Source organism: Oncorhynchus clarkii, chromosome 18, assembly GCF_045791955.1.
Source record: "Oncorhynchus clarkii lewisi isolate Uvic-CL-2024 chromosome 18, UVic_Ocla_1.0, whole genome shotgun sequence".
NCBI lineage: Eukaryota > Metazoa > Chordata > Actinopteri > Salmoniformes > Salmonidae > Oncorhynchus > Oncorhynchus clarkii.
The window spans coordinates 64,326,588-64,350,845 of NC_092164.1; the positions used below are offsets into that span (position 1 = coordinate 64,326,588).

The 24,258-nt window shown below is 46.0% G+C and overlaps 1 protein-coding gene across 3 annotated transcripts in view; it reads right to left on the bottom strand.

The window, feature by feature from the left end:
- The window catches only part of LOC139373844 (protein 4.1-like), a 111,243-nt gene that overhangs the window by 64,639 nt on the left and 22,346 nt on the right, over window positions 1–24,258 (bottom strand). For 2 of the 3 annotated variants that reach the window (XM_071114922.1, XM_071114921.1), the window contains exons 2-8: window positions 13,732–14,144; window positions 11,925–12,185; window positions 10,330–10,434; window positions 9,086–9,128; window positions 8,672–8,716; window positions 8,345–8,420; window positions 62–280 (exon numbers count right to left, since the gene is read on the bottom strand). In XM_071114922.1, coding sequence (XP_070971023.1) covers window positions 62–280; window positions 8,345–8,420; window positions 8,672–8,716; window positions 9,086–9,128; window positions 10,330–10,434; window positions 11,925–12,185; window positions 13,732–14,136 — 1,154 coding nt within the window. In that variant the 5' untranslated portion in view covers window positions 14,137–14,144. The remainder of the gene's footprint in view (window positions 1–61; window positions 281–8,344; window positions 8,421–8,671; window positions 8,717–9,085; window positions 9,129–10,329; window positions 10,435–11,924; window positions 12,186–13,731; window positions 14,145–24,258) is intronic. The other variant, XM_071114923.1, reaches the window with a different exon arrangement.

The following is a 24,258-nucleotide window of genomic DNA, read 5'->3' on the forward strand; positions in this document are numbered from 1 at the left end:
GTATACTGGGAAAATGAGTCTCTAAGTCAGTGAGTGTGTGTGTATTAAAACCCCTCCTGACCTGTATGTCTTATGCAGCTCCATGACTTTCTTCTCTAGCTCCTTGGTTTGTCCCGGGGCCAGCCTCAGGTCCTTGGCGTAGTCTGGTGCGTGTGTCTCTGGGTCGTACTCCCCCAGCTCTGACTGCAGTGCGTAGGAACCCAGAAGGGCCAGCGTGACAAAGGAGCAGGGTAGACGGCCCCCCAGGATGTCCTTACGCAGCTGGAGACACAGGTAGTACCTGGCCATGCGAAGATAAAAAATAAAAGGCTGTGGCTAAGTTGTTTTCAAACCAAGGTCCACTGATGACAATCAAGAAAACTGTAGATGAAATGACTCTTGGTAGGAAAATTGAAGTTTTTTTTCTTTAAAGAAACAAGTTTGTGTTATTAACCATAAAATATGTTTAACAAAAATATAAACGCAACATGCAAACATTTAAATGATTTTACTGAGCTACAGTTCATATGAGGAAATCAATCAATTGAAATGTACATTCATTAGGACCTAATCGATGGATTTCACATGACTGGGAAAACAGATATGCATCTGTTGGTCACAGATACCTTAAAAAAATGGGCCTCACAATGGGCCTCAGGAATTCTTCACAGTATTTTTTTGTGCATTTAAATTACTATTATATTATGTTATAGTGTTACTTTTTATAATTTTTTATTTTAGTTTATTTGGTAAATATTTTCTTAACTCTTCTTGAACTGCACTGTTGGGTAAGGGCTTGTAAATAAATATTTCACAGTATTCGGCACATGTGACAAATAAAGTTTGTCTTGATTTGATTTATTGTGTTCCTTGTCCGTAGCTTATGCCTGCCCATACCATAACACCACTTCCACCACATGGGGCACTCTGTTCACAATGTTAACATCAGTAAACCGCTCGCCCACACGACGCCATACACATGGTCTATGGTTGTGAGGCCGGTTGGACGTACTGCCAAATTCTCAAAAACGACATTCGAGGTGGTTTATGGTAAAGAAATTAACATTACATTTTCTGGAAACAGCACTGTTGGACTATCCTTTAGTCAGCATGCCAATTGCATGCTCCCTCAAAACTTGAGACATCTTTGTAATTGCGTTGTGTGACAAAACTGCACATTTTAGAGTGGCCTTTCATTGTGCCCAGCACAAGGTGCACCTGTGTAACGATCATACTGTTTAATCAGTTTCTTGATATGCCACACCTGTCAGGTAGATGGATTATCTTGACAAAGGATACATTCTCACTAACAGGGATGTAATTATACTTTTTTTAATTGAACCTTTATTTCACTAGGCAAGTCAGTTAATAACCAATTCTTATTTACAATGACAGCCTACCCCCAGCCAAACCCGGACGACGCTGGACCAATTGTATGCCACCCTACGAGACTCCCAATCACTGACGGATGTGATAGATTCTGTAAACAAATTTGTGCACAAAATTTGAGAGAAATACGATTTTTGTAATTATGGATTTTTTTGGGATCAACACCTTACATGTCGCATTTATATTTTTGTTCAGTATATATTTGCTACCGTTGTCCTACCAAGAATACCTGACGTACACAAACACAGTTAGGGGTCAGCGTGAGGTCACAGACCACAGGGCTTCCAGGAAGCAGCAGCAGAAAGATAATGCATCCCAAATGGCACCCTATTCCCTATTTCCCATAGGGCTATGATCAGAGGTAGTGCACTATATAGGAGATAGGGTGCCATATGGGACAAAGGCACAGGCAGTACACCCAGTGTGATGCTGTTAATTAGGCTTAAGCCGGGTTGTTTATGTAATCATGGATGGGGTGGAGGTGGGTGGGAGGCAGGATGCAGGATGAAATGACTCTGGGTGCAATTAGATTCATGAACTCAACTGGCAGGTGAGGATTAGAGGGACAGTGATTGAAAGGGGGGGGGGGTGAAGATAGACTGAGAGGGAGACAGAGAGATTGGGGCAATGATAAACAACCCAGCAAACCGGCAACTTTCCCAGAACATTAGCTAACATTCCATGAAGTTCTAGTTCGGGTTTTATCTAACATCCCAAAATAATGTTTATGATTTTTTTTTTAAGGTTTTCTCCCAATTTTCTCCCAATTTTTCTTTTTCAAATGAAATTTCCTTGAAAAATATCCTCAACATTGTGTACAAAATCTGTAACAACCAACACAGAACATTCTCCCCCAAAATCTATAACAACCAACACAGAACATTCCCCCCCAAAATCTATAACAACCAACACAGAACATTCCCCCCCAAAATCTATAACAACCAACACAGAACATTCCCCCCCAAAATCTATAACAACCAACACAGAACATTCCCCCCCAAAATCTATAACAACCAACACAGAACATTCCCCCCCAAAATCTATAACAACCAACACAGAACATTCCCCCCAAAATTGATTCTGTGAAAGTTTAAACATTTCTTAGGTTGTGGCAAAAACTGAGAAAACACAGTCCTGTTGATGATTATGCAATGTTTGTATAAAACATTCACCTGGTGTTACAAGAACGTTCCCAGAACACATTTCTTCTGTTCTTTTAAAGGTTCCCTAACATTGTGGGGGTATAACAAGAGGTAGGTTCCCAAAACACTAATACTGTCTGTCCAGCTGTGCAGCCATTAAGATTACGTTTGTATCAGGGTGCACAAAAAACTCCTTTGAACAAAAAACTCAATTTGCAAGAATGATGATAGACCAGCCTTTCTGGAGTTCTTTAAAAAAGGTCCCCAGAACATTTAATTAGGTTGTTGGAAAAGTGTGGATATTCATACAATGTTTAAGGTAGGTTGCGCAGGACATTCCCCTAACGTTGCAATAATATTTTTAAAATATTCACTAAGGTTGCACAAAACATTACCACAATGTTGCATAATGTTCCACATTTTCCAAATTTTGTCCACGACGTTCATAGCAAATAAATAATGTTACATTGATGTTGACGCAATATACAGTCGTGGCCAAAAGTTTTGAGAATGACACAAATATACATTTTCACAAAGTCTGCTGCCTCAGTGTCTTTAGATATTTTTGTCAGATGTTACTATGGAATACTGAAGTATAATTACAAGCATTTCATAAGTGTCAAAGGCTTTTATTGACAATTACATGAAGTTGATGCAAAGAGTCAATATTTGCAGTGTTGACCCTTCTTTTCCAAGACCTCTGCAATCCGCCCTGGCATGCTGTCAATTAACTTCTGGGCCACATCCTGACTGATGGCAGCTCATTCTTGCATAATCAATGCTTGGAGTTTGTCAGAATTTGTGGGGTTTTGTTTGTCCATCCGCCATGGACCCAAAACATCAAATGTTATGTTCCCCGAGCCACTTAGTTATCACTTTTGCCTTATGGCAAGGTGCTCTATCATGCTGGAAAAGGCATTGTTCCTCACCAAACTGTTCCTGGATGGTTGGGAGAAGTTGCTCTAGGAGGTTGTTGGCACCATTCTTTATTCATGGCTGTGTTCTTAGGCAAAAATGCCCACTCACTTGGCTGGGAAGCAACCCCACACATGAATGGTCTCAGGATGCTTTACTGTTGGCATGACAAGGTAGCGCTCACCTTGTCTTCTCCAGACATGCTTTTTTCCGGATGCCCCAAACAATCGGAAAGGGGATTCATCAGAGAAAATGTCTTCACCCCAGTCCTCAGCAGTCCAATCCCTGTACCTTTTGCAGAATATCAGTCTGTACCTGATGTTTTTCCTGGAGAGAAGTGGCTTCTTTGCTGCCCTTCTTGACACCAGGTCATCCTCCAAAAGTCTTTGCCTCACTGTGCGTGCAGATGCACTCACACCTCCCTGCTGCCATTCCTGAGCAAGCTCTGCACTGGTGGTGCCCCGATCCTGCAGCTGAGTCAACTTTAGGAGACGGTCCCGGTGCTTGCTGGACTTTCTTGGGCTCCCTGAAGCCTTCTTCACAACAATTGAGCTGCTCTCCTTAAAGTTCTTGATGATCAGATAAATGGTTGATTTAGGTGCAATCTTACTGGCAGCAATATCCTTGCCTGTGAAGTCCTTTTTGTGGAAAGCAATGATGACGGCACGTGTTTCCTTGCAGGTAACCATGGATGACAGAGGAAGAACAATGATTCCAAGCACCACCCTCCTTTTGAAGCTTCCAGTCTGTTATTCGAACTCAATCTGCATGACAGAGTGATCTCCAGCCTTGTCCTTGTCAACACTCACACCTGTGTTAACGAGAGAATCACTGACATTATGTCAGCTGGTCCTTTTGTGGCAGGGCTGAAATGCAGTGGAAATGTTTTTTGGGCATTCAGTTCATTTGCATGGCAAAGAGGGACTTTGCAATTAATTGCAATTAATCTGTTCACTCTTCATAACATTCTGGAGTATATGCAAATTGCCATCATACAAATTGAGGCAGCAGACTTTGTGAAAATGAATATTTGTGTCATTCTCAAAACTTTTGGCCAGTTCTTTGTGGCACGTGACCACACAACTGAACAGTAGTCCAGGTGCGACAAAACTAGGGCCTGTAGGAACTGCCATGTTGATAGTGCTGTTAAGAAGGTAGAGTAGAGCTTAATTATGGACAGACTTCTCCCCGTCTTAGCTACTGTTGTACTACTCGAGCAGTTTAGTCATCTCAACTTGCTCAATTTCCACATTATTTATTACAAGATTTAGTTGAGGTTTAGAGTTTAGTGAATGACTTGTCCCAAATAAAATGCTTTTAGTTTTAGAAACATTTAAGACTAACTTATTCCTTGCCACCTACACAAAAACTAACTGCAGCTTTTTGTTAAGTGTTGCAGTCATTTTCAATCGCTGTAGTAGCTGACGTGTATAGTGTTGAGTCATCCGCATACATAGTAAAGCACTTGCTTTACATTGTCGTTAGTAAAAAAAAGTAAGGGGCCTAGACAGCTGCCCTGGGGAATTCCTGATTCTACCTGGATTATGTCGGAGAGGCTTCAATTAAAGAACACCCTCTGTGTTCTGTTAGACAGGCAACTCTTTATCCACAATAAAACGGAGGGTGTAAAGCCATAACACATAAACATTTTTCCAGCAGCAGACTATGATCGATAATGTCAAAAGCCGCACTGAAGTCGAACAAAACAGCCCCCAATTGTAAATTTGTTTACTGTAAAATAGCACTGTATCTGGTCAAGCACAATTTTCTACAAAAGTTTACTAAGGGTTGGTAACAGGCTGATTGGTCGGCTATTTAAGCCAGTAAAGGGGGCTTTACTATTTTTAGGTAGCTGGATTACTTTTGCATCGCTCCAGGCCTGAGTGCACACATTTTCTAGTAGGCTTGAATTGAAAATATGGCAAATAGGAGTGTCAATATCGTCCGCTATTATCCTCAGTAATTTTCCATTCAAGTTGTCAGACCCTGGTGGCTTGTCATTGTTGATAGACAACAACAAAAAATGTCACCTCTACCACATTCGCTTTACAGAATTCAAAATGACAATGCTTGTCTTTCCTAATTTGGTCAGATATATTTGGACGTGTGGTGTCAGCGTTTGTTGCTGGCATGTCATGCCTAAGTTTGCTAATCTTTCTAATAAAAAAATAATTAAAGTAGTTGGCAATATCAGTTGGTTGTATGGCTCAGCTGTATGAGGTTGATGGCTGCGCTGTACAGGTTGATGGCTGCGCCGTACAGGTTGATGGCTGCCTCCAACGTCGTTTTCTTCACATTTTTTAACCTTTATTTAACTAGGCAAGTCAGTTAAGAAGTAATTCTTATTTACAATGACAGCCTAGGAACAAGTGAGTTAACTGCCTTGTTCAGGGGCAGAACAACAGATTTTTACCTTGTCAGCTCTGGGATTTGATCTAGCAACCTTTTGGTTACTGGCCCAATGTTCTAACCACTAGGCTACCTGCTGCCCCAAGCGGGATCGTCTGAGCTCAGCCACCCAGACAGCTGATGAAACTGATGAGTATTTTGTGGGGAAAAACTGATTGGCTGGGCCTGGCTCCCCAGTGTGTGGACCTGGCTCCCAAATGGATGGGCCTATGCCCTCCCAGGCCCACCCATGGCTGTGCCCCTGCCCAGTCATGTGAAATCCATTGATTAGGGCATAATTTATTTATTTCAATTGACTGATTTGCTTATATGAACAGGTAAATTTTGGCATGTTGTGTTTATATTTTTTAAATCAGTATTGTTGTTCATTAGTTTACTCAAATTAGGGGATAGGTGGTAAGGTTATGGGGAAATAATAAAGAAGGAATATATATTTTAAAAATCTATATATAAAATGTATATATTTAAATTAATATATTTACCGCCCCCCAAAAAATAGATTGGGGATTGGAAAAGATCATTTGAAACGGGGCTCAAAAGACAAAACTATTCGATATACAGACCTGCCTGTTCTCAGAGTCAAAGCAAGTTAACGTTGTCTTCAAGTAAAACATTTTTTTTGACCAAATCGTTTTACAGTATTTTGAATGAAATTGATCTCTGATTAAAGATCGAGTTTTGACATCCGTTTGATTTCTCATACCCATTCCTACTAGAAGGTGATATAGACACACATCATACTTCAATTTAATTCATAGGTCACTTGAACAGCATTTAAATCATACAAACACAACCATATTTTTTACACAATTTACGAGTTAGAACACAATTTACGAGTTAGAACACAATTTACGAGTTAGAACACAATTTATTCATTATTAAAATGTTCCCATCCTCTTCATACGCTGTGTAACACTGTATTTTTTGTTACCATTTTAAGTGAAAATAATCACAGTAAGGAACTTAATTGTTACCCAGAAATGATTTGATATTGAGATAAAAATGCCAGCATTGGACCTTAACTCAATAAAAGATTATTACATTGAACCTGAATTTGTTTTGATATATTTATTATGTATCGTAATTTTTCAGAATGGGTTTGTCCTTACTCTAAAATGGATTAAATATATTTTACACACAATACCCCTATAAAAAGTACAAAACTGAAATATAACATTTACATAAGTATTCAGACCCTTTACTCAGTACTTTGTTGAAGCACCTTAGGCAGCGATTACATCTTTCTTGGTTATGACGCTACAAGCTTGGCACACCTGGATTTGGAGAGTTTCTCCCATTCTTCATTGCAGATCCTCTCAAGCTCTGTCAGGTTGGATATGGAGCAACGCTGCACAGCTATTTTCAGGTCTCTCCAGAGATGTTCGATCGGGTTGAAGTCCCACTCAAGGATATTTAGAGACTTGTCCCGAAGCCACTCCTGCGTTGTCTTGGCTGTGTGCTTAGGGTCATTGTCCTGTTGGAAGGTGAACCTTCAACCCAGTCTGTGGTCCTGAACACTCTGGAGCAGGTTTTCATCAAGGATCTCTCTTTACTTTGTGCTGTTCATCTTTCCCCTCGATCCTGACTAGTCTCGCAACGAAAAACATCCCCCCCAGCATGACGCTGCCACCACCATGCTTCACCTTAGGGATGATGCCATGTGTCTTCTGTATCACCTTCAAATGTGAATTGACATTCAAACTGGAGAGAAATATAATGGGGATGTATTCCAATGCGTTTTAAGGAGCTGTACATACTGAGAATGTTGTGGTAATAATAATAGTAGTCAAACGTAAATATAAAATGTTCTTGAAATGTTCTTGAAATGTTCTGAGGACCTCCAAGACAGGGTCATAGTTGTTTTCTGTATTGTTTAGTTTCCTTACAGAACTGTTCGTTTTCCTCTTTGTTCTTTTTGTTCAAGTGTTCTGATTTAAATAAATATCATGAACACGTGTACCACGCTGCGCTTTGGTCCAGGCATTTATAGGAAGAGGATCGTGACAGCAAGTTTTGTGCTTTGGGAACCTATCACTTGTAATGTACCCACACTGTTCCCACAACCTAATTCACTGTTCTGGGAACCTTTAAAGAACTCAGACAGGTTATTCTGTGAACATTCTTGCAACATCAAAGGACTGTTTTGTGTAGCCTGATACAAACACTATCTGAATGTCAGCATAACTGGACAGTTTTAGTGTTTTGGGAACCTCTTATCTCTTACCTCATATCCCCACAATGTTCCCAGAAACCAAATGAAACATTCTGATCATCTTTTAAAGAACCGGTTAAATGTGTTCTAGGAACATTTTTCTAGCATCAGGTGAATGTCTTATTCAAACATTCTATAATCATCAGCACGACTGGACAGCTTTTGTGTTATGAGAACATTTGCCGCGACCTAACAAATGTTCTGGGGACTTTCACAGAACCAATTTTGGTTTGCTGTGAATAGACAGAGAGCACACCAAGAAGAGAGAAACCAGACAGAGGAGCAGGTAGAGGTTTACCTGGTGATGTCTTCAGAAAGCTGGGCTGGGTCAGGAGGATAGAACTTCACATTGAAGGTGAAGTCATAATTGGTGCCTGAGGGAAAAAAATCTGGCATCAAAACACATTCAAATCATGGTAACATTTTCCTCTCGTTAAAACATGCACAGCGATGTTTAAAAAATAAAAAACTTGGGTCATATTCAATAGGCACCAAACGGACTGTTAGGGACTAACATGAACTTGTCCAATAAGAAACCCTAATTTTTGTTACAAAACGTTTAGCTACGGTGTGCACTAATGAATACCCCCCTGAGTAATGAATGACGACGGTATTTTCGTCTCACCTGTACATGATTGTGCGTCTGCACAGATCTTGTCTAACTTTGCACCTACGTAGGTGGAGCAGAAAATGAAATGGGAGTGTCACGGTGAGGTGTACAAGGCAGTGTGCTTATTAGCCTTTCGCCATTCAGGGTACGTTTGAGGGAAAAGCTAGCAAGCCAGCCAACTTTAGCCAGTTAACTGATGGTGCTTGACTTCCGTTGTGAGGTCAGAACATTCCAGTGTGCGCTCTGATCGCTGCGAGAGAGAAACACTCAGAATTTACGAAAGGCCCAGGACACACTGACAGTCTGGAGCCGCCATTTTCCGAACGCACCGCACCCACAGTAGAACCATTAATTTAGCGAGAGGTTACAAGACAGGCCCCTATACACACACAATGAGAGCAGAGCAGAAGCTACGCATTCAACCCTCACCTTGAACCTGCCTGCGGATCTCCTTGGTGAAATCCATCCAGGTCTGTGGAGCAGAAGTAAGACAATCAGGGGAAAAAACAAGGACTCAAGACGCTGCACCGTTTTAAAACTGAACATCAAACACTGGGAGGAAACCAGGATACCTAGTCAGTTGTACAACACTGGGAAACCAGGATACCTAGTCAGTTGTACAACACTGGGAGGAAACCAGGATACCTAGTCAGTTGTACAACAGTGGGAGGAAACCAGGATATCTAGTCAGTTGTACAACACTGGGAGGAAACCAGGATACCTAGTCAGTTGTACAACACTGGGAGGAAACCAGGATACCTAGTCAGTTGTACAGCACTGGGAGGAAACCAGGACACCTTGTCAGTTGTACAACACTGGGAGGAAACCAGGATACCTAGTCAGTTGTACAACACTGGGAAGAAACCAGGATATCTAGTCAGTTGTACAACACTGGGAGGAAACCAGGACACCTTGTCAGTTGTACAACACTGGGAGGAAACCAGGATATCTAGTCAGTTGTACAACACTAGGAGGAAACCAGGATACCTAGTCAGTTGTACAACACTGGGAGGAGACCAGGATACCTAGTCAGTTGTACAACACTGGGAGGAAACAGGAGATACCTAATGTGTCTTCCGCATTTAACCCAACCCCTCTGAATCAGAGAGGTACGTTTATAATTTATCCGTTATTTTACCAGGTAAGTTGACTGAGAACACATTCTCATTTACAGCAACAACCTGGGGTTATAGTTACAGGGGATAGGAGGGGGATGAATGAGCCAATTGCAATTGGGGATAATTAGGTGACAATGGTGGTTTGAGGGCCAGATTGGGAATTTAGCTAGGACACCGGGGTTAACACCCCTACTCTTACAATAAGTGCCATGGGAGCTTTAATGACCTCATAGTCAGGACACCCTACACAGGGCAGTGTCCCCAATCACTGCCCTGGGGCATTGGGATATTTTTTAGACCAGAGGAAAGAGTGCCTCCTACTGGCCCTCCAACACCACTTCCAGCAGCATCTGGTCTCCCATCCAGAGACTGACCAGCACCAACCCTGCTTAGCTTCAGAAGCAAGCCAGCAGTGGTATGCAGGGTGGTATGCTGCTGTCCATGTATCTTTGTGGGAATGGACAGGTACAGGTGTGATCACACCAGTAATATTAGTAAGTTTAGTAACAGACAGACATTAGTTAAAGTGCAGAACATTGTCTCAGAGCTACTGACCTTCATGGAGGGCGACTCCCAGATGGCCAGGCCGTAGTAGTCTCTCTCCAGCAGGTTGAGGTGGTCACACACCTTGGTGAACAGCTCCACACCTTTGGCATGTTTCTACAGGCAGGAGAGATATTTCTCAGAGAGCCATAATAAATCAGTCTGTGTGATAGGCATGTTTTCTAAAGGCCAGACACACACACAGGGAGAAGAAATAGCTACAGACACACACAAAAAGCCAGTAATTAACTTTGTGAGACATATGTGTCCCAAATGGCACCCTATTCCCTATATAGTGCACTACTTTTGACCAGGTCCTATGTAGGGAATATGGTGTCAATTGGGACGTATCCATTAACTGTAGGTTCCTAATGCAGTAGAACATGAATTAGGAGAGAGGAAGCTCAGGGACCTTACTGTAGCATGCTGTTAGTTAGGCTGCTGCTGACCAATGACATTGTCAGAGTAGTGGTGGAGGGTCGTTTTATTCAATACTGGATGTATCCCTAGCCTGGAGATCCCAGGGATGGTTGTGCTGTCTTGCCAAATCATATGGAATTGTCATGCCAAACAGCCCTGTCAAACAGCCCTGTCAACCAGCCCTGCCAACTAGCCCTGTCAAACAGCCCTGTCAACCAGCCATGCCAACTAGCCCTGTCAAACAGCCCTGTCAACCAGCCCTGTCAACCAGCCCTGTCAAGCAGCCCTGTCAACCAGCCAAGTCAACCAGCCCTGTCAACCAGCCAAGTCAAACAGCCCTGTCAACCAGCCAAGTCAAACAGCCCTGTCAAACAGCCCTGTCAACCAGCCCTGTCAACCAGCCCTGTCAACCAGCCAAGTCAACCAGCCAAGTCAACCAGCCAAGTCAACCAGCCAAGTCAAACAGCCAAGTCAAACAGCCAAGTCAAACAGCCCTGTCAAACAGCCCTGTCAACCAGCCCTGTCAACCAGCCCTGTCAACCAGCCCTGTCAAACAGCCCTGTCAACCAGCCCTGTCAACCAGCCCTGTCAAACAGCCAAGTCAACCAGCCCTGTCAACTAGCCAAGTCAACCAGCCATGCCAACCAGCCAAGTCAAACAGCCCTGTCAACCAGCCAAGTCAACCAGCCCTGTCAACTAGCCAAGTCAAACAGCCCTGTCAACCAGCCATGCCAACCAGCCCTGTCAACCAGCCAAGTCAAACAGCCCTGTCAACCAGCCAAGTCAACCAGCCATGCCAACCAGCCAAGTCAAACAGCCAAGTCAATCAGCCCTGTCAAACAGCCCTGCCAACCAGCCCTGTCAAACAGCCCTGTCAAACAGCCCTGCCAACCAGCCCTGTCAACCAGCCCTGTCAACCAGCCAAGTAAACCAGCCCTGTCAACCAGCCAAGTCAACCAGCCATGCCAACCAGATATGCCAACCAGATATGCCAACCAGCCATGCCAAACAGCCCTGTCAACCAGCCCTGTCAACCAGCCCTGTCAAACAGCCCTGTCAAACAGCCCTGTCAAACATGACGATTCCATGAGATGTCTAGACAGCACAAACCATCCTGGATCTCCCAGGCTATGTATCCCAGGTGTCCAACTAGAATAAAGGAATGATTTGGTAATATTGGGACTTACCTCCAGCTCACACTCAAACAGAGTGTCGTCCAGCAGTGTAACTTTAATCTGCATGATCCTGGGTCGACGGGGAGGCTTAGGAGGTTGAGCGTCTTCCTCTGTTGTCTTCTCTACTCCGTCTTTCTCTCCTTCTCCCTCAGGCTCCTCCTCCTCTTTCTCCTTCCCCTGGGCACTGTCCTCTTCTCTTTTCTCCTTATCGGTCTCTCCCCCCTCTTCCTCAGAGTCTTTCTCGGGGTCTTCCTTCTGGTCTACCTGGACAAGCTGGAGGAAAAAGACACGAGACACATTTTAAACACAATCAATGTTATATTTATATCCAAAAACGCATACATTGACACATGACAAAAACATCCTTGCTTATCGACACAGAACAAACAGCTAATCTTGACAAAGGACACAGACATGATATTGATGAGCCACTGTAGTCTACATCTATATATTGGTAAACTGGTCTATACCTGCAGTGTCCAGTCAGTGAACACGTTACAACCACACGCCTGGAGGCATTGACGAATCCTCAGCTCAAACACACAAGTTAATAGTCAACCGCTCTGGTTCTGCATCTCTACACTTCACTACAGGTGAACTAAACAAAGGCTTTGTCACACACACACACACACACACACACACACACACACACACACACACACACACACACACACACACACACACACACACACACACACACACAATGTCAATGAATAACTAAAGCATCACTACAGCAAAAAGTAAAGTGAATGACTGTAGACACCGATGGAAGGAGTAAGGTCTTAAAAGTACTGCTGTTCAGGGAGAGGAAGGGAACTAGTGGAACTGGGACCAGCCAGCCAGCTAGCCAGCCAGTTAGCCAGCCAGCCATCCAGCCAGTTAGCCAGCCAGTCATCCAGCCAGTTAGCCAGCCAGTCATCCAGCCAGTAAGGTCATTTGGCATGTACAATAGAGGATATGGAGTTATTTGGCATGTACAATAGAGGATATGAGGTAATTTGGCATGTACAATAGAGGATATGAGGTCATTTGAGATGCAACCCCTGACTCTCTGAAGAGGAGTCGACTGGAGCCTCGCTACTCGCTAAACGAGTCCCTTATCAAAGGCATGACTCAGAGAGCAAGAGAGAGAGCGAGACAGAGAGAGAGACAGAGAGACAGAGAGAGAGAGACAGAGAGAGAGAGAGACAGAGAGAGAGAGAGACAGAGAGAGAGAGAGACAGACAGACAGAGAGACAGAGAGAGACAGAGAGACAGAGAGACAGAGAGAGAGACAGAGAGAGAGAGAGAGAGAGAGAGAGGACACTTGGACCCAATGAGGAGAGCCCTTAAGTATCACTGGTTTAGTCTACTGTAGTCTGTAACCCTCTACTGAATGCTTCCCTTACTGTTTATTATATAGAGTAATACAATGCTTTTTGTATCTTGTTTTTGTATCTTGTGCCCAAAATGTGCTCCCACACAGTATCCAATGGAAAGGCTTTCCTCAAGATCCAGCACATTAGTCCTAAACACCATAACATCCATTACACATTCATGCACTTCGTACTCACTTCAAATTGCAGTTTGAGGAGTACTGTAATCCGACAAAAAACACTTCACAGTACTTAACAGTACTAATCAGTACTTAACAGTACTAATCAGTACTTAACAGTACTAATCAGTACTAATCTTCACAGACGCTGATGTTCTTCAGGAAAAGACTCAAATCACCACTTTGACACTGACTCTTATTAATGCCCTATTGCAGGACACACACACACACACACACACACACACACACACACACAACAGTGTGGTGGTTAGGATAGGATCTCACCTGCGCCTCGTTGCTGCTGAGCGAGTGCAGGTCAAGGTTCTGATCACCCTCAATCTTGAGCTCTGGCTCACAGTCAGCGATGGGCGCCTTGGGCTCTTCCCCGTCCCCTCCTTTCTCCCCCTTCTCTCCCCCGTCCTCCTCGCACTGGGAACGCCTCTTCAGGAAGGAGGAGAAGAGGCGCGAGAGGCCGCGGCCGGCTGAGGTGCGCCGACGGGGTCTCAGCTGCACCTCCTCCTGGGGAGAGGAGTACGAGGGCGAGCCAGTGCTCTGGGGCGAGGTGGCGGGGCTGGTGGCGGCCTGGGACTCAGAGGGTCCGTGGTCAGGAGGCGTGACCTGATGCTGCTCCGCCTCCTGCTGGCTGGGCTTCTTCTGATGCTGGCTCTCTGTCGCCTCGTCTGTCGTCATGGCAATAGCTGAATGGGAAAAACCAACCAGAGAAAATAGCTGCTAGCAGCAATGCCAGGGTTCAAGCTGTGGGTCTACTGTGTAACCATCAGGACAAATTGGACACATTCCCCTAGGATGAGCTACCACTGTACTCCTTACCACACTTGCCAAATATCAGAACTCAACATCGAACAGATCATGCAATTAGCTTTTGATGTATTTTGGACCATTTTCAAATGATGTTGACAACTTTAAACGTCTTCTTCTCCATAACTGCTGGACCGATTGGCACCAAATTTGGTATATATATATATTGATGTACACGTCTTCAAATGCAGGACTCAAGCTCAAACAATATGGCCACTATGAGCCAATGAGCTTGCGTGAATGGTTTTCCCTGTCCAACTGCTCCACTATGCGGCTAAACAGAACCTTAACAGATTAGCTAGACTCATATCCCTGTGCCAAATTTCCTCACTCTGAGTCGAACCGATCAACAGATATAAACATGCATCCGTTTTTGCGCCACCATGTGGTCGAGCTGAATGTGCTGGCATTTGTTGAGTCTTGACAGTGTTTGGAACATGTGTGCCAAGTTGTTACAATACAATTATCAGTGTCTGATTTATCTGCATTTATGTGTCAGACCACGCCTACATGAATGCTTATTGGTCAGTTGTTTGACATACTAGAGTGGAAAATTCGAAATGGTGGAAAATCTATTAAGGCGGACCTCATGGGTTCTTGAGGCAAATGTGTTCCTTGTGAAGAGACGGACCTATGTACCAAGTTTCACGACTCTACATCACACGTGGTGAAGGGCGTGAACGTTCAAAGTTTGCATTTTCAATCGCTTGTTATAGCACCACCATTGGTTTAGTTGGCATTGAATCGCATGGGAGGAATTGCCAAATAATGATGAACGCCAAGAAATACAATAGGGCTTCGCTGCTTGAACCCATAACAATTATTTGGTTGGGTAGTTTACCTGGGATTGGATCCCATGTTATTACATTGTTCACAACATTGTCATTAGTTCCTATTGAGCCTATTTACACAGGGTCATTAAAGCTGCTGATACTGCTCTTCCTGATTCAATACGGTGCAGATGGTGTGGGGGGGAGGGGAGAAACAACACACAGAGAGACAGAGAAGGAGACAGAGAGAGCAAGACAGAGAGAGTGAGAGAGCAAGACAGAGAGAGAGAGAGAGAGAGCAAGACAGAGAGAGAGAGCAAGACAGAGAGAGAGAGAGCAAGACAGAAAGAGCGAAAGACAGAGAGAGAGAGCAAGACAGAGACAGAGAGAGAGAGAGAGAGAGAGAGAGAGAGAGAGAGAGAGAGAGAGACGGAGAGCGAGCAAGACAGAGAGAGAGAGCAAGACAGAGAGAGAGAAACAAAGAGAGCGAAACAGAGAGAGCAAGACAGAGACAGACAGAGAGCGAGACAGAGATGGAGAGAGAGCGAGACAGAGAGAGAGCAAGACAGAGAGAGAGAGACAGAGAGAGAGAGACAGAGAGAGAGAGACAGAGAGAGAGAGAGAGAGAGAGAGAGAGAGAGAGAGAGAGAAAGAGAGAGAGAGAGACAGAGAGAGAGCAAGAGAGACAAAGAGAGAGCAAGACAGAGACAGAGAGCGACAGAGAGAGAGCGAGACAGAGAAAGAGAGAGAGAGAGACAGAGAGAGAGAGAGAAAAAGTGAGAGTTTAAGCAAGAGAGAGGAGCGAGAATACAGACAGAGACTAACAGAGAGACACAGACAGAAAGAGAGAGACCACTTCTCCAATCTTTTTGGCTCTATAACAAATAATAAAGAGCAAAAACATATACAGGATCAAATACAAATCTTAGAATCAACTATTAAAGACTACCAGAAGCCACTGGATTCTCCAATTACCTTGAATGAGCTACAGGACAAAATAAAAACCCTCCAACCCAAAAAGGCATGTGGTGTTGATGGTATCCTTAATGAAACTATCAAATATACAGACAACAAATTCCAATTGGCTATACTAAAACTCTTTAACATCATCCTTAGCTCTGGCATCTTCCCCAATATTTGGAACCAAGGACTGATCACCCCAATCCACAAAAGTTGAGACAAATTTGACCCCAATAACTATCGTGGAATATGCGTCAACAGCAACCTTGGGAAAATCCTCTGCATTATCATTAACAGCAGACTCGTCCATTTCCTCAATGAAAACAATGTACTGAGCAAATGTCAAATTGGCTTTGTACCAAATTACCGTACAACAGACCATGTATTCACCCTGCACACCCTAATTGACAACCAAACAAACCAAAACAAAGAAAAAGTATTCTCATGCTTTGTTGATTTCAAAAAAGTATTAGACTCAATTTGGCATGAGGGTCTGCTATACAAATTGATGGAAAGTGGTGTTGGGGGGTAAAACATACGACATTATAAAATCCATGTACACAAACAACAAGTGTGCGGTGAAAATGGGCAAAAAAACGACACATTTCTTCTCACAGGGTCATGGGGTGAGACAGGGATGCAGCTTAAGCCCCACCCTTTTCAATATATATATATCAACGAATTGGCGCGGGCACTAGAAAAGTCTGCAGCACCCGGCTTTACCCTACTAGAAACTGAAGTCAAATGTCTACTGTTTGCTGATGATCTGGTGCTTCACCAACCAAGGAGGGCCTACAGCAACACCTAGATCTTCTGCACAGATTCTGCCAGACCTGACAGTAAATCTTGGTAAGACCAAAATAATGGTGTTCCAAAAAAAGTCCAGTCGCCAGGACCACAAATACAAATTCCATCTAGACACCATTGCCCTAGAGCACACAAAAAACTATACATACCTTGGCCTAAACATCAGCGCCACAGGTAACTTCCAGAAAGCTGTGAACGATCTGAGAGACAAGGCAAGAAGGGCATTCTATGCCATCAAAAGGAACATAAAATGCAAGATACAATTAGGATCTGGCAAAAAATACTTGAATCAGTCATAGAGCCCATTGCCCTTTATGGTTGTGAGGTCTGGGGTCCACTCACCAACCAAGACTTCACAAAATGGGACAAACACCAAATTGAGACTCTGCACGCAGAATTCTGCAAAAATATCCTCTGTGTACAACGTAGAACACCAAATAATGCATGCAGAGCAGAATTAGGCCGATACCCACTAATTATCAAAATCCAGAAAAGAGCCGTTAAATTCTACAACCACCTAAAAGGAAGCGATTCCCAAACTTTCCATAACAAAGCCATGACCTACAGAGAGATGAACCTGGAAAAGAGTCCCCTAAGCAAGCTGGTCCTGGGGCTCTGTTCACCAAAACAAACACACCCTACAGAGCCCCAGGACAGCAGCACAATTAGACCTAACCAAATCATGAGAAAACAACAAGATAAATACTTGACACATTGGAAAGATTTAACATAAAAACAGAGCAAACTAGAATGCTATTTGGCCCTACACAGAGAGTACACAGTGGCAGAATACCTGACCACTGTGACTGATCCAAAATTAAGGAAAGCTTTGACTATGTACTCAGTGAGCATAGCCTTGCTATTGAGAAAGGCCGCCGTAGGCAGACATGACTCTCAAGAGAAGACAGGCTATGTGCACACTGCCCACAAAATGAGGTGGAAACTGAGCTGCACTTCCTAACCTCCTGCCCAATGTATGACCATATTAGAGAGACATATTTCCCTCAGATTACACAGATCCACAAAGAATTCGAAAACAAACCCAATTTTGATAAACTCCCATGTCTACTGGGTGAAATTCCACAGTGTGCCATCACAGCAGCAAGATTTGTGACCTGTTGCCACGAGAAAAGGTCAACCAGTGAAGAACAAACACCATTGTAAATACAACCCATATTTATGCTTATTTATTTTCCCTTGTGTACTTTAACCATTTGTACATTGTTACAACACTGTATATATACATAATATGACATTTGTAATGTCTTTATTGTTTTGAAACTTCTGTATGTGTAATGTTTACTGTTAATTTTTATTGTTTATTTCCCTTTTGTATATTATCTACCTCACTTGCTTTGGCAATGTTAACACATGTTTCCCATGCCATTAAAGCCCTTTGAATTTAATTGAGAGACAGACAGGAGAGAGAGAGACAGACAGATAGAGAGAGAACAGACAGACAGATAGAGAGAGACAGAAAGAGAGAGAACAGACAGACAGACAGAGAGAGAGACAGAAAGACAGAGAGAGAGAAGACAGACAGACAGACAGACAGACAGACAGACAGACAGACCGAGAGAGCGAGAGAGACAGAAAGACAGAAGACAGACAGACAGAGAGACAGAAAGACAGAAGACAGACAGACAGACAGACAGACAGACGGAGAGACGGAGAGACGGAGAGACGGAGAGACGGAGAGACGGAGAGACGGAGAAGACAGAGAAGACAGAGAAGACAGACAGACAGACAGACAGACAGACAGACAGACAGACAGACAGACAGACAGACAGACAGACAGACAGACAAAAATACCAAGAGAGAGATACAGAGAGAACAGACACGGAGAGAGAAAAAGAGAGAGAGAGATAGACAGACAGAGACAGACAGACAGAGCGCGATAGAGAATGGCTGAGCCAAGCAACACTACACTGTTCAGCTAAGCCTCGGCAGCAGAGCTGTAGGACAACTGCAGAGTCTAAGCTCCCATTGCTCCATAATCATCAGTTTAAACGTAGATAGTTTATCATGATGATGACGATAGCTAACCCCTTAGGTGGCTGTTAGATCTAGACCTAAAATCTTAAACCTCACAGAGGTAGTTTTGCATTAAATCCCAGGCAGCCATTTATGTTACACATGCCCAGGGAGAGTTGAGAGGAGGGAGAGAAGAGGTGGCCATTCATATTATATTAACAGTTTTATCATTGATATTATATTTGTTATCATGGAGTGGACTTTTACAGCCCCCCCTTTAAATTGTTTAACTTGGGTCAAACGTTTCGGGTAGCCTTCCACAAGCTTCCCACAATAAATTGGGTGAATTTTGGCCCATTCCTCCTGACAGAGTTGGTGTAACCGAGTCAGGTTTGTAGGTCTACTTGCTTGCACACGCTTTTCAGATCTGCCCACAAATTTTCTATTGGATTGAGGTCAGGGCTTTGTGATGGCCACTCCAATACCTTAACTTTGTTGTCCTTAAGCCATTTTGCCACAACTTTGGAAGTATGCTTGGGGTCATTGTTGCCACCCCCGTGCTTCACGGTTGGGATGGTGTTCTTCGGCTTGCAAGCCTCCCCCGTTTTTTAACAAACATAACGATGTTTATTATGGCCAAACAGTTATATTTTTGTTTCATCAGACCAGAGGACATTTCTCCAAAAAATACAATCTTTGTCCCCATGTACAGTTGCAAACCGTAGTCTGGCTTTTATGTGGCGGTTTTGGAGCAGTGGCTTCTTCCTTGCTGAGCGGCCTTTCAGGTTATGTCGATATAGGACTCATTTTACTGTGGATATAGATACTTTCGTACCTGTTTCCTCCAGCATCTTCACAAGGTCCTTTGCTGTTGTTCTGGGATTGATTTGCACTTTTTGCACCAAAGTACAAGTGCAGTATGACGACTACGTGGTCCCATGGTGTTTATACTTGCGTACTATTGTTTGTACAGATGAACGTTGCACCTTCAGGTGTTTGGAAATTTCTCCCAAGGATGAACCAGACTTGTGGAGGTCTACAATTGTTTTTCTGAGGTCTCGGCTGATTTCTTTTGATTTTCCCATGATGTCAAGCAAAGACGCACTGAGTTTGAAGGTAGGCCTTGAAATACCTCCAAATACCTCCAATTGACTCAAATGATGTCAATCAGAAGCTTCTAAAGCCATGACATAATTTTCTGGAATTTTCCAAGCTGTTTAAAGGCACAGTCAACTTAGTGTATGTAAACTTCTGACCCACTGGAATTGTGATACAGTGAAATAATCTGTCTGTAAACAATTGTTAGGAAAATTACTTGTGTCATGCACAAAGTAGATGTCCTAACCGACTTGCCAAAACTATAGTTTGTTAACAAGAAATTTGTGGAGTGGTTTTATTTCCCTGCATCAGTACAAGCAGGAAATGCATCACCTATGCCTGATTCATTCCAACAAGGCTGGTTTTGGATTTCTCCCTGACCAATATGGCTGCTATTTCCACCCCACTATGGAACTTTGAGGGATTATGACATAGCCACTCTAGTAATTTAATAGGATCTCTATGGTTAGAAGTCTGGTAATCCTTCTCAACGGAAGACCAATCCTGACTACTATCACCAGGCCTATTAGTGTTAAATCTATTGTATAGAGACGATGTGATTAATCATAAAATACACCATCGTTACTTTACCCAGCCCTGCCGAGAAGCCTAGCCCAGCCCAGCCCAGCCAAGGGGCCCAGCCCAGCCCAGCCGAGTAGCCCAGCCCAGCCAAGTCGAGGAGCCCAGCCCAGCCCAGTCGAGGAGCCCAGCCCAGTCCAGCCGAGGAGCCCAGCCCAGCCCAGCCCTGCCGAGGAACCCAGCCCAGCCCAGCCGAGGAGCCCAGCCCAGCCCTGCCGAGAAGCCCATCCCAGCCCAGCCCTGCCGAGGAACCCAGCCCAGCCCAGCCGAGGAGCCCAGGCCAGTCCAGCCGAGGAGCCCCGTCCAGCCCAGCCCAGGCGAGGAGCCCAGCCCAGCCCAGCCCTGCCGAGAAGCCCAGCCCAGCCCAGCCCAGTCCAGCCGAGGAGCCCAGTCCAGTCCAGCCGAGGAGCCCAGCCCAGCCCAGCCGAGGAGCCCAGCCCAGTCCAGCCGAGGAGCCCAGCCGAGTCCAGCCGAGGAGCCCAGCCCAGCTGAGGAGCCCAGCCCAGCCGAGGAGCCCAGCCGAGGAGCAGCCCAGCCAAGGAGCCCAGCCGAGGAGCCCAGCCCAGTCCAGCCGAGGAGCCCAGCCCAGTCCAGCCGAGGAGCCCAGCCGAGTCCAGCCGAGGAGCCCAGCCCAGCCGAGGAGCCCAGCCGAGGAGCCCAGCCGAGGAGCCCAGCCGAGGAGCCCAGCCCAGTCCAGCAGAGGAGCCCAGCGCAGCCCTGCCGAGGAGCCCAGCCCAGCCCTGCAGAGGAGCCCAGCCCAGTCCAGCCGAGGAGCCCAACCCAGCCTTCCCGAGGAGCCCAGCCCAGCCCAGCCGAGGAGCCCAGCCCAGCCCAGCCCTGCCGAGGAGCCCAGCCCTGCCAACGAGCCCAGCCCAGTCCAGCCAAGGAGCCCAGCCCAGTCCTGCTGTACCCAGTCTGATAGTAGTAATGAGGAATGAATCTAGTTGCTGCCCTGTGAGGGGGCCAAATCTGACAGAAAATAACAGCAGCACACAACTAGCCCTGTCCAAGATCTGCGCTGGCTTACCAATATATGATCATAATATTTGGCAAGACAGCACAGACAGATCTGGAACCAGGCTAGCAAATAACCTTCAGTGTTTTCCATTCTCTTGGATCTCTCCTGATAATCTAGTCACGGTGTGTGTCTACTATTTATTCAGACCAGGAGGTTCTACTCAAAGTACAGTAGGTACAGGTCAGAACAGTAGAGGACTGACTTAGAGGAACACAAGGGCCCTTCAACAACTCTTAATCCAGCGTGTGAGACTCTACAGTTCAGAGAGCAGTGAGTTGACTTTATCAGACGCTCATTTGGAGCTCTCAGTGGACCGAGGAGAACTCGGGTATGTGTCCCAAATGGAACCCTATTCACTATATAGTACACTACTTCTGACCAGGGCCCATAGACACATCCCAGGTCTACTGTTCAGCCTCTCTCTGCTCTAAGTCTCCTCCACTCTCAGCTGCTCAGCAGTTAGTTGAGTCATAATTACCATAATCAAATAATCATCTGAATTCCAGTCTTTAAACAGTGACTCACTGCTCTGCCCAGCTCTGCCCTGCTCAGCCCCGTAGCTCCCCAGCCCTACTCAGCCAAGTAGCTAACCAGGCCTGCTCAGCCCCGTAGCTCCCCAGCCCTGCTCAGCCCTGCAACTCCCCAGCCCTGCTCAGCCCTGCAGCTCCCCAGCCCTGCTCAGCCAAGTAGCTAACCAGGCCTGCTCAGCCCCGTAGCTCCCCAGCCCTGCTCAGTCCTGCAACTCCCCAGCCCTGCTCAGCCCTGCAGCTCCCCAGCCCTGCTCAGCCAAGTAGCTCCCCAGCCCTGCAACTCCCCAGCCCTGCTCAGCCCCACAGCTCAGCCAAGTAGCTCCCCAGGCCTGCTCAGCCCCGTAGCTCCCCAGCCCTGCTCAGCCCCGTAGCTCCCCAGCCCTGCTCAGCCTTGCTCAGCCCTGCAGCTCCCCAGCCCTACTCAGCCCTGCAGCTCCCCAGCCCTACTCAGCCCTGCAGCTCCTCAGCCCTGCAGCTCCCCAGCCCTGCTCAGCCCTGCAGCTCCCAAGCCCTGCTCAACCCTGCAGCTCCCCAGCCCTGCTCAGCCCCGTAGCTCCCCAGCCCTGCTCAGCCCTGTAGCTCCCCAGCCCTGCTCAGCCCCGTAGCTCCCCAGCCCTGCTCAGCCCTGCAACTCCCCAGCCCTGCTCAGCCCTGCAGCTCCCCAGCCCTACTCAGCCAAGTAGCTAACCAGGCCTGCTCAGCCCCGTAGCTCCCCAGCCCTGCTCAGTCCTGCAACTCCCCAGCCCTGCTCAGCCCTGCAGCTCCCCAGCCCTGCTCAGCCAAGTAGCTCCCCAGCCCTGCAACTCCCCAGCCCTGCTCAGCCCCACAGCTCAGCCAAGTAGCTCCCCAGGCCTGCTCAGCCCCGTAGCTCCCCAGCCCTGCTCAGCCCCGTAGCTCCCCAGCCCTGCTCAGCCTTGCTCAGCCCTGCAGCTCCCCAGCCCTACTCAGCCCTGCAGCTCCCCAGCCCTACTCAGCCCTGCAGCTCCTCAGCCCTGCAGCTCCCCAGCCCTGCTCAGCCCTGCAGCTCCCAAGCCCTGCTCAACCCTGCAGCTCCCCAGCCCTGCTCAGCCCCGTAGCTCCCCAGCCCTGCTCAGCCCTGTAGCTCCCCAGCCCTGCTCAGCCCCGTAGCTCCCCAGCCCTCCCCAGCCCTGCTCAGCCCTGCTCAGCCCCGTAGCTCCCCAGCCCTACTCAGCCCCGTAGCTCCCCAGCCCTGCTCAGCCCCGCAGCTCCCCAGCCCTGCTCAGCCCCGTAGCTCCCCAGCCCTGCTCATTCCCGTAGCTCCCCAGCCCTGCTCAGCCCCGTAGCTCCCCAGCCCTGCTCAGCCCCGTAGCTCCCCAGCCCTGCTCAGCCCCGCAGCTCCCCAGCCCTGCTCAACCCCACAGCTCCCCAGCCCGGCTCAGCCCTGCAGGTCCCCAGCCCGGCTCAGCCCTGCAGGTCCCCTGATCTTCATCTAAGTCACAACAATAGACAAACACAGTCTGCTTAAACTAATAACATACAAATTATGGTATTTTTCTTGTCTATATTGAATACATAATTTAAACATTCACAGTGTAGGTTGGAAAAAGTTTGTGAACCCCTAGGAAAATGACTTCTCCAAAAGATAATTGGAGTCAGGAGTCAACTAACCTGGAGTCCGATCAATAAGACGAGATTGGAGATGTTGGTTGGAGCTGCCCTATAAAAAGCACTCACAACATTTGAGTTTGCTATTCACAAGAAGCATTTCCTGATGTCAACCATGCCTCGAACAAGGACCTAAGGTTAAGGGTCTCAGAGGACTCAGAGGACCTAAGGTTAAGAATGGTTGACTTGCATAAAGCTGGAAAGGGTTACAAAAGTATCTCTAAAAGCCTTGATGTTCATCCGTCCACGGTAAGACAAATTGTCTATAAATGGAAAAGTTCAGCACTGTTGCTACTCTCCCTAGAAGAGGCCATCCTGCAAAGAGGACTGCAAGAGGACAGCACAGAATGCTCAATGAGGTTAAGAAGAATCCTAGAGTGTCGCTAAAGACTTACAGAAATCTCTGGAACATGCTAACATCTCTGTTGAAGAGTCTACGATACGTAAAACACTAAACAAGAATGGTGTTCATGGGAGAACACCACAGAAAAAGCCACTGCTGTCCGAAAACAACATTGCTACAGGCATGAAGTTTGCAAAAGTGCACCTGGACGTTCCACAGGGCTACTGACAAAATATTCTGTGGACAGATGAAACTACACTTGAGTTGCTTGGAAGGAACACACAACAC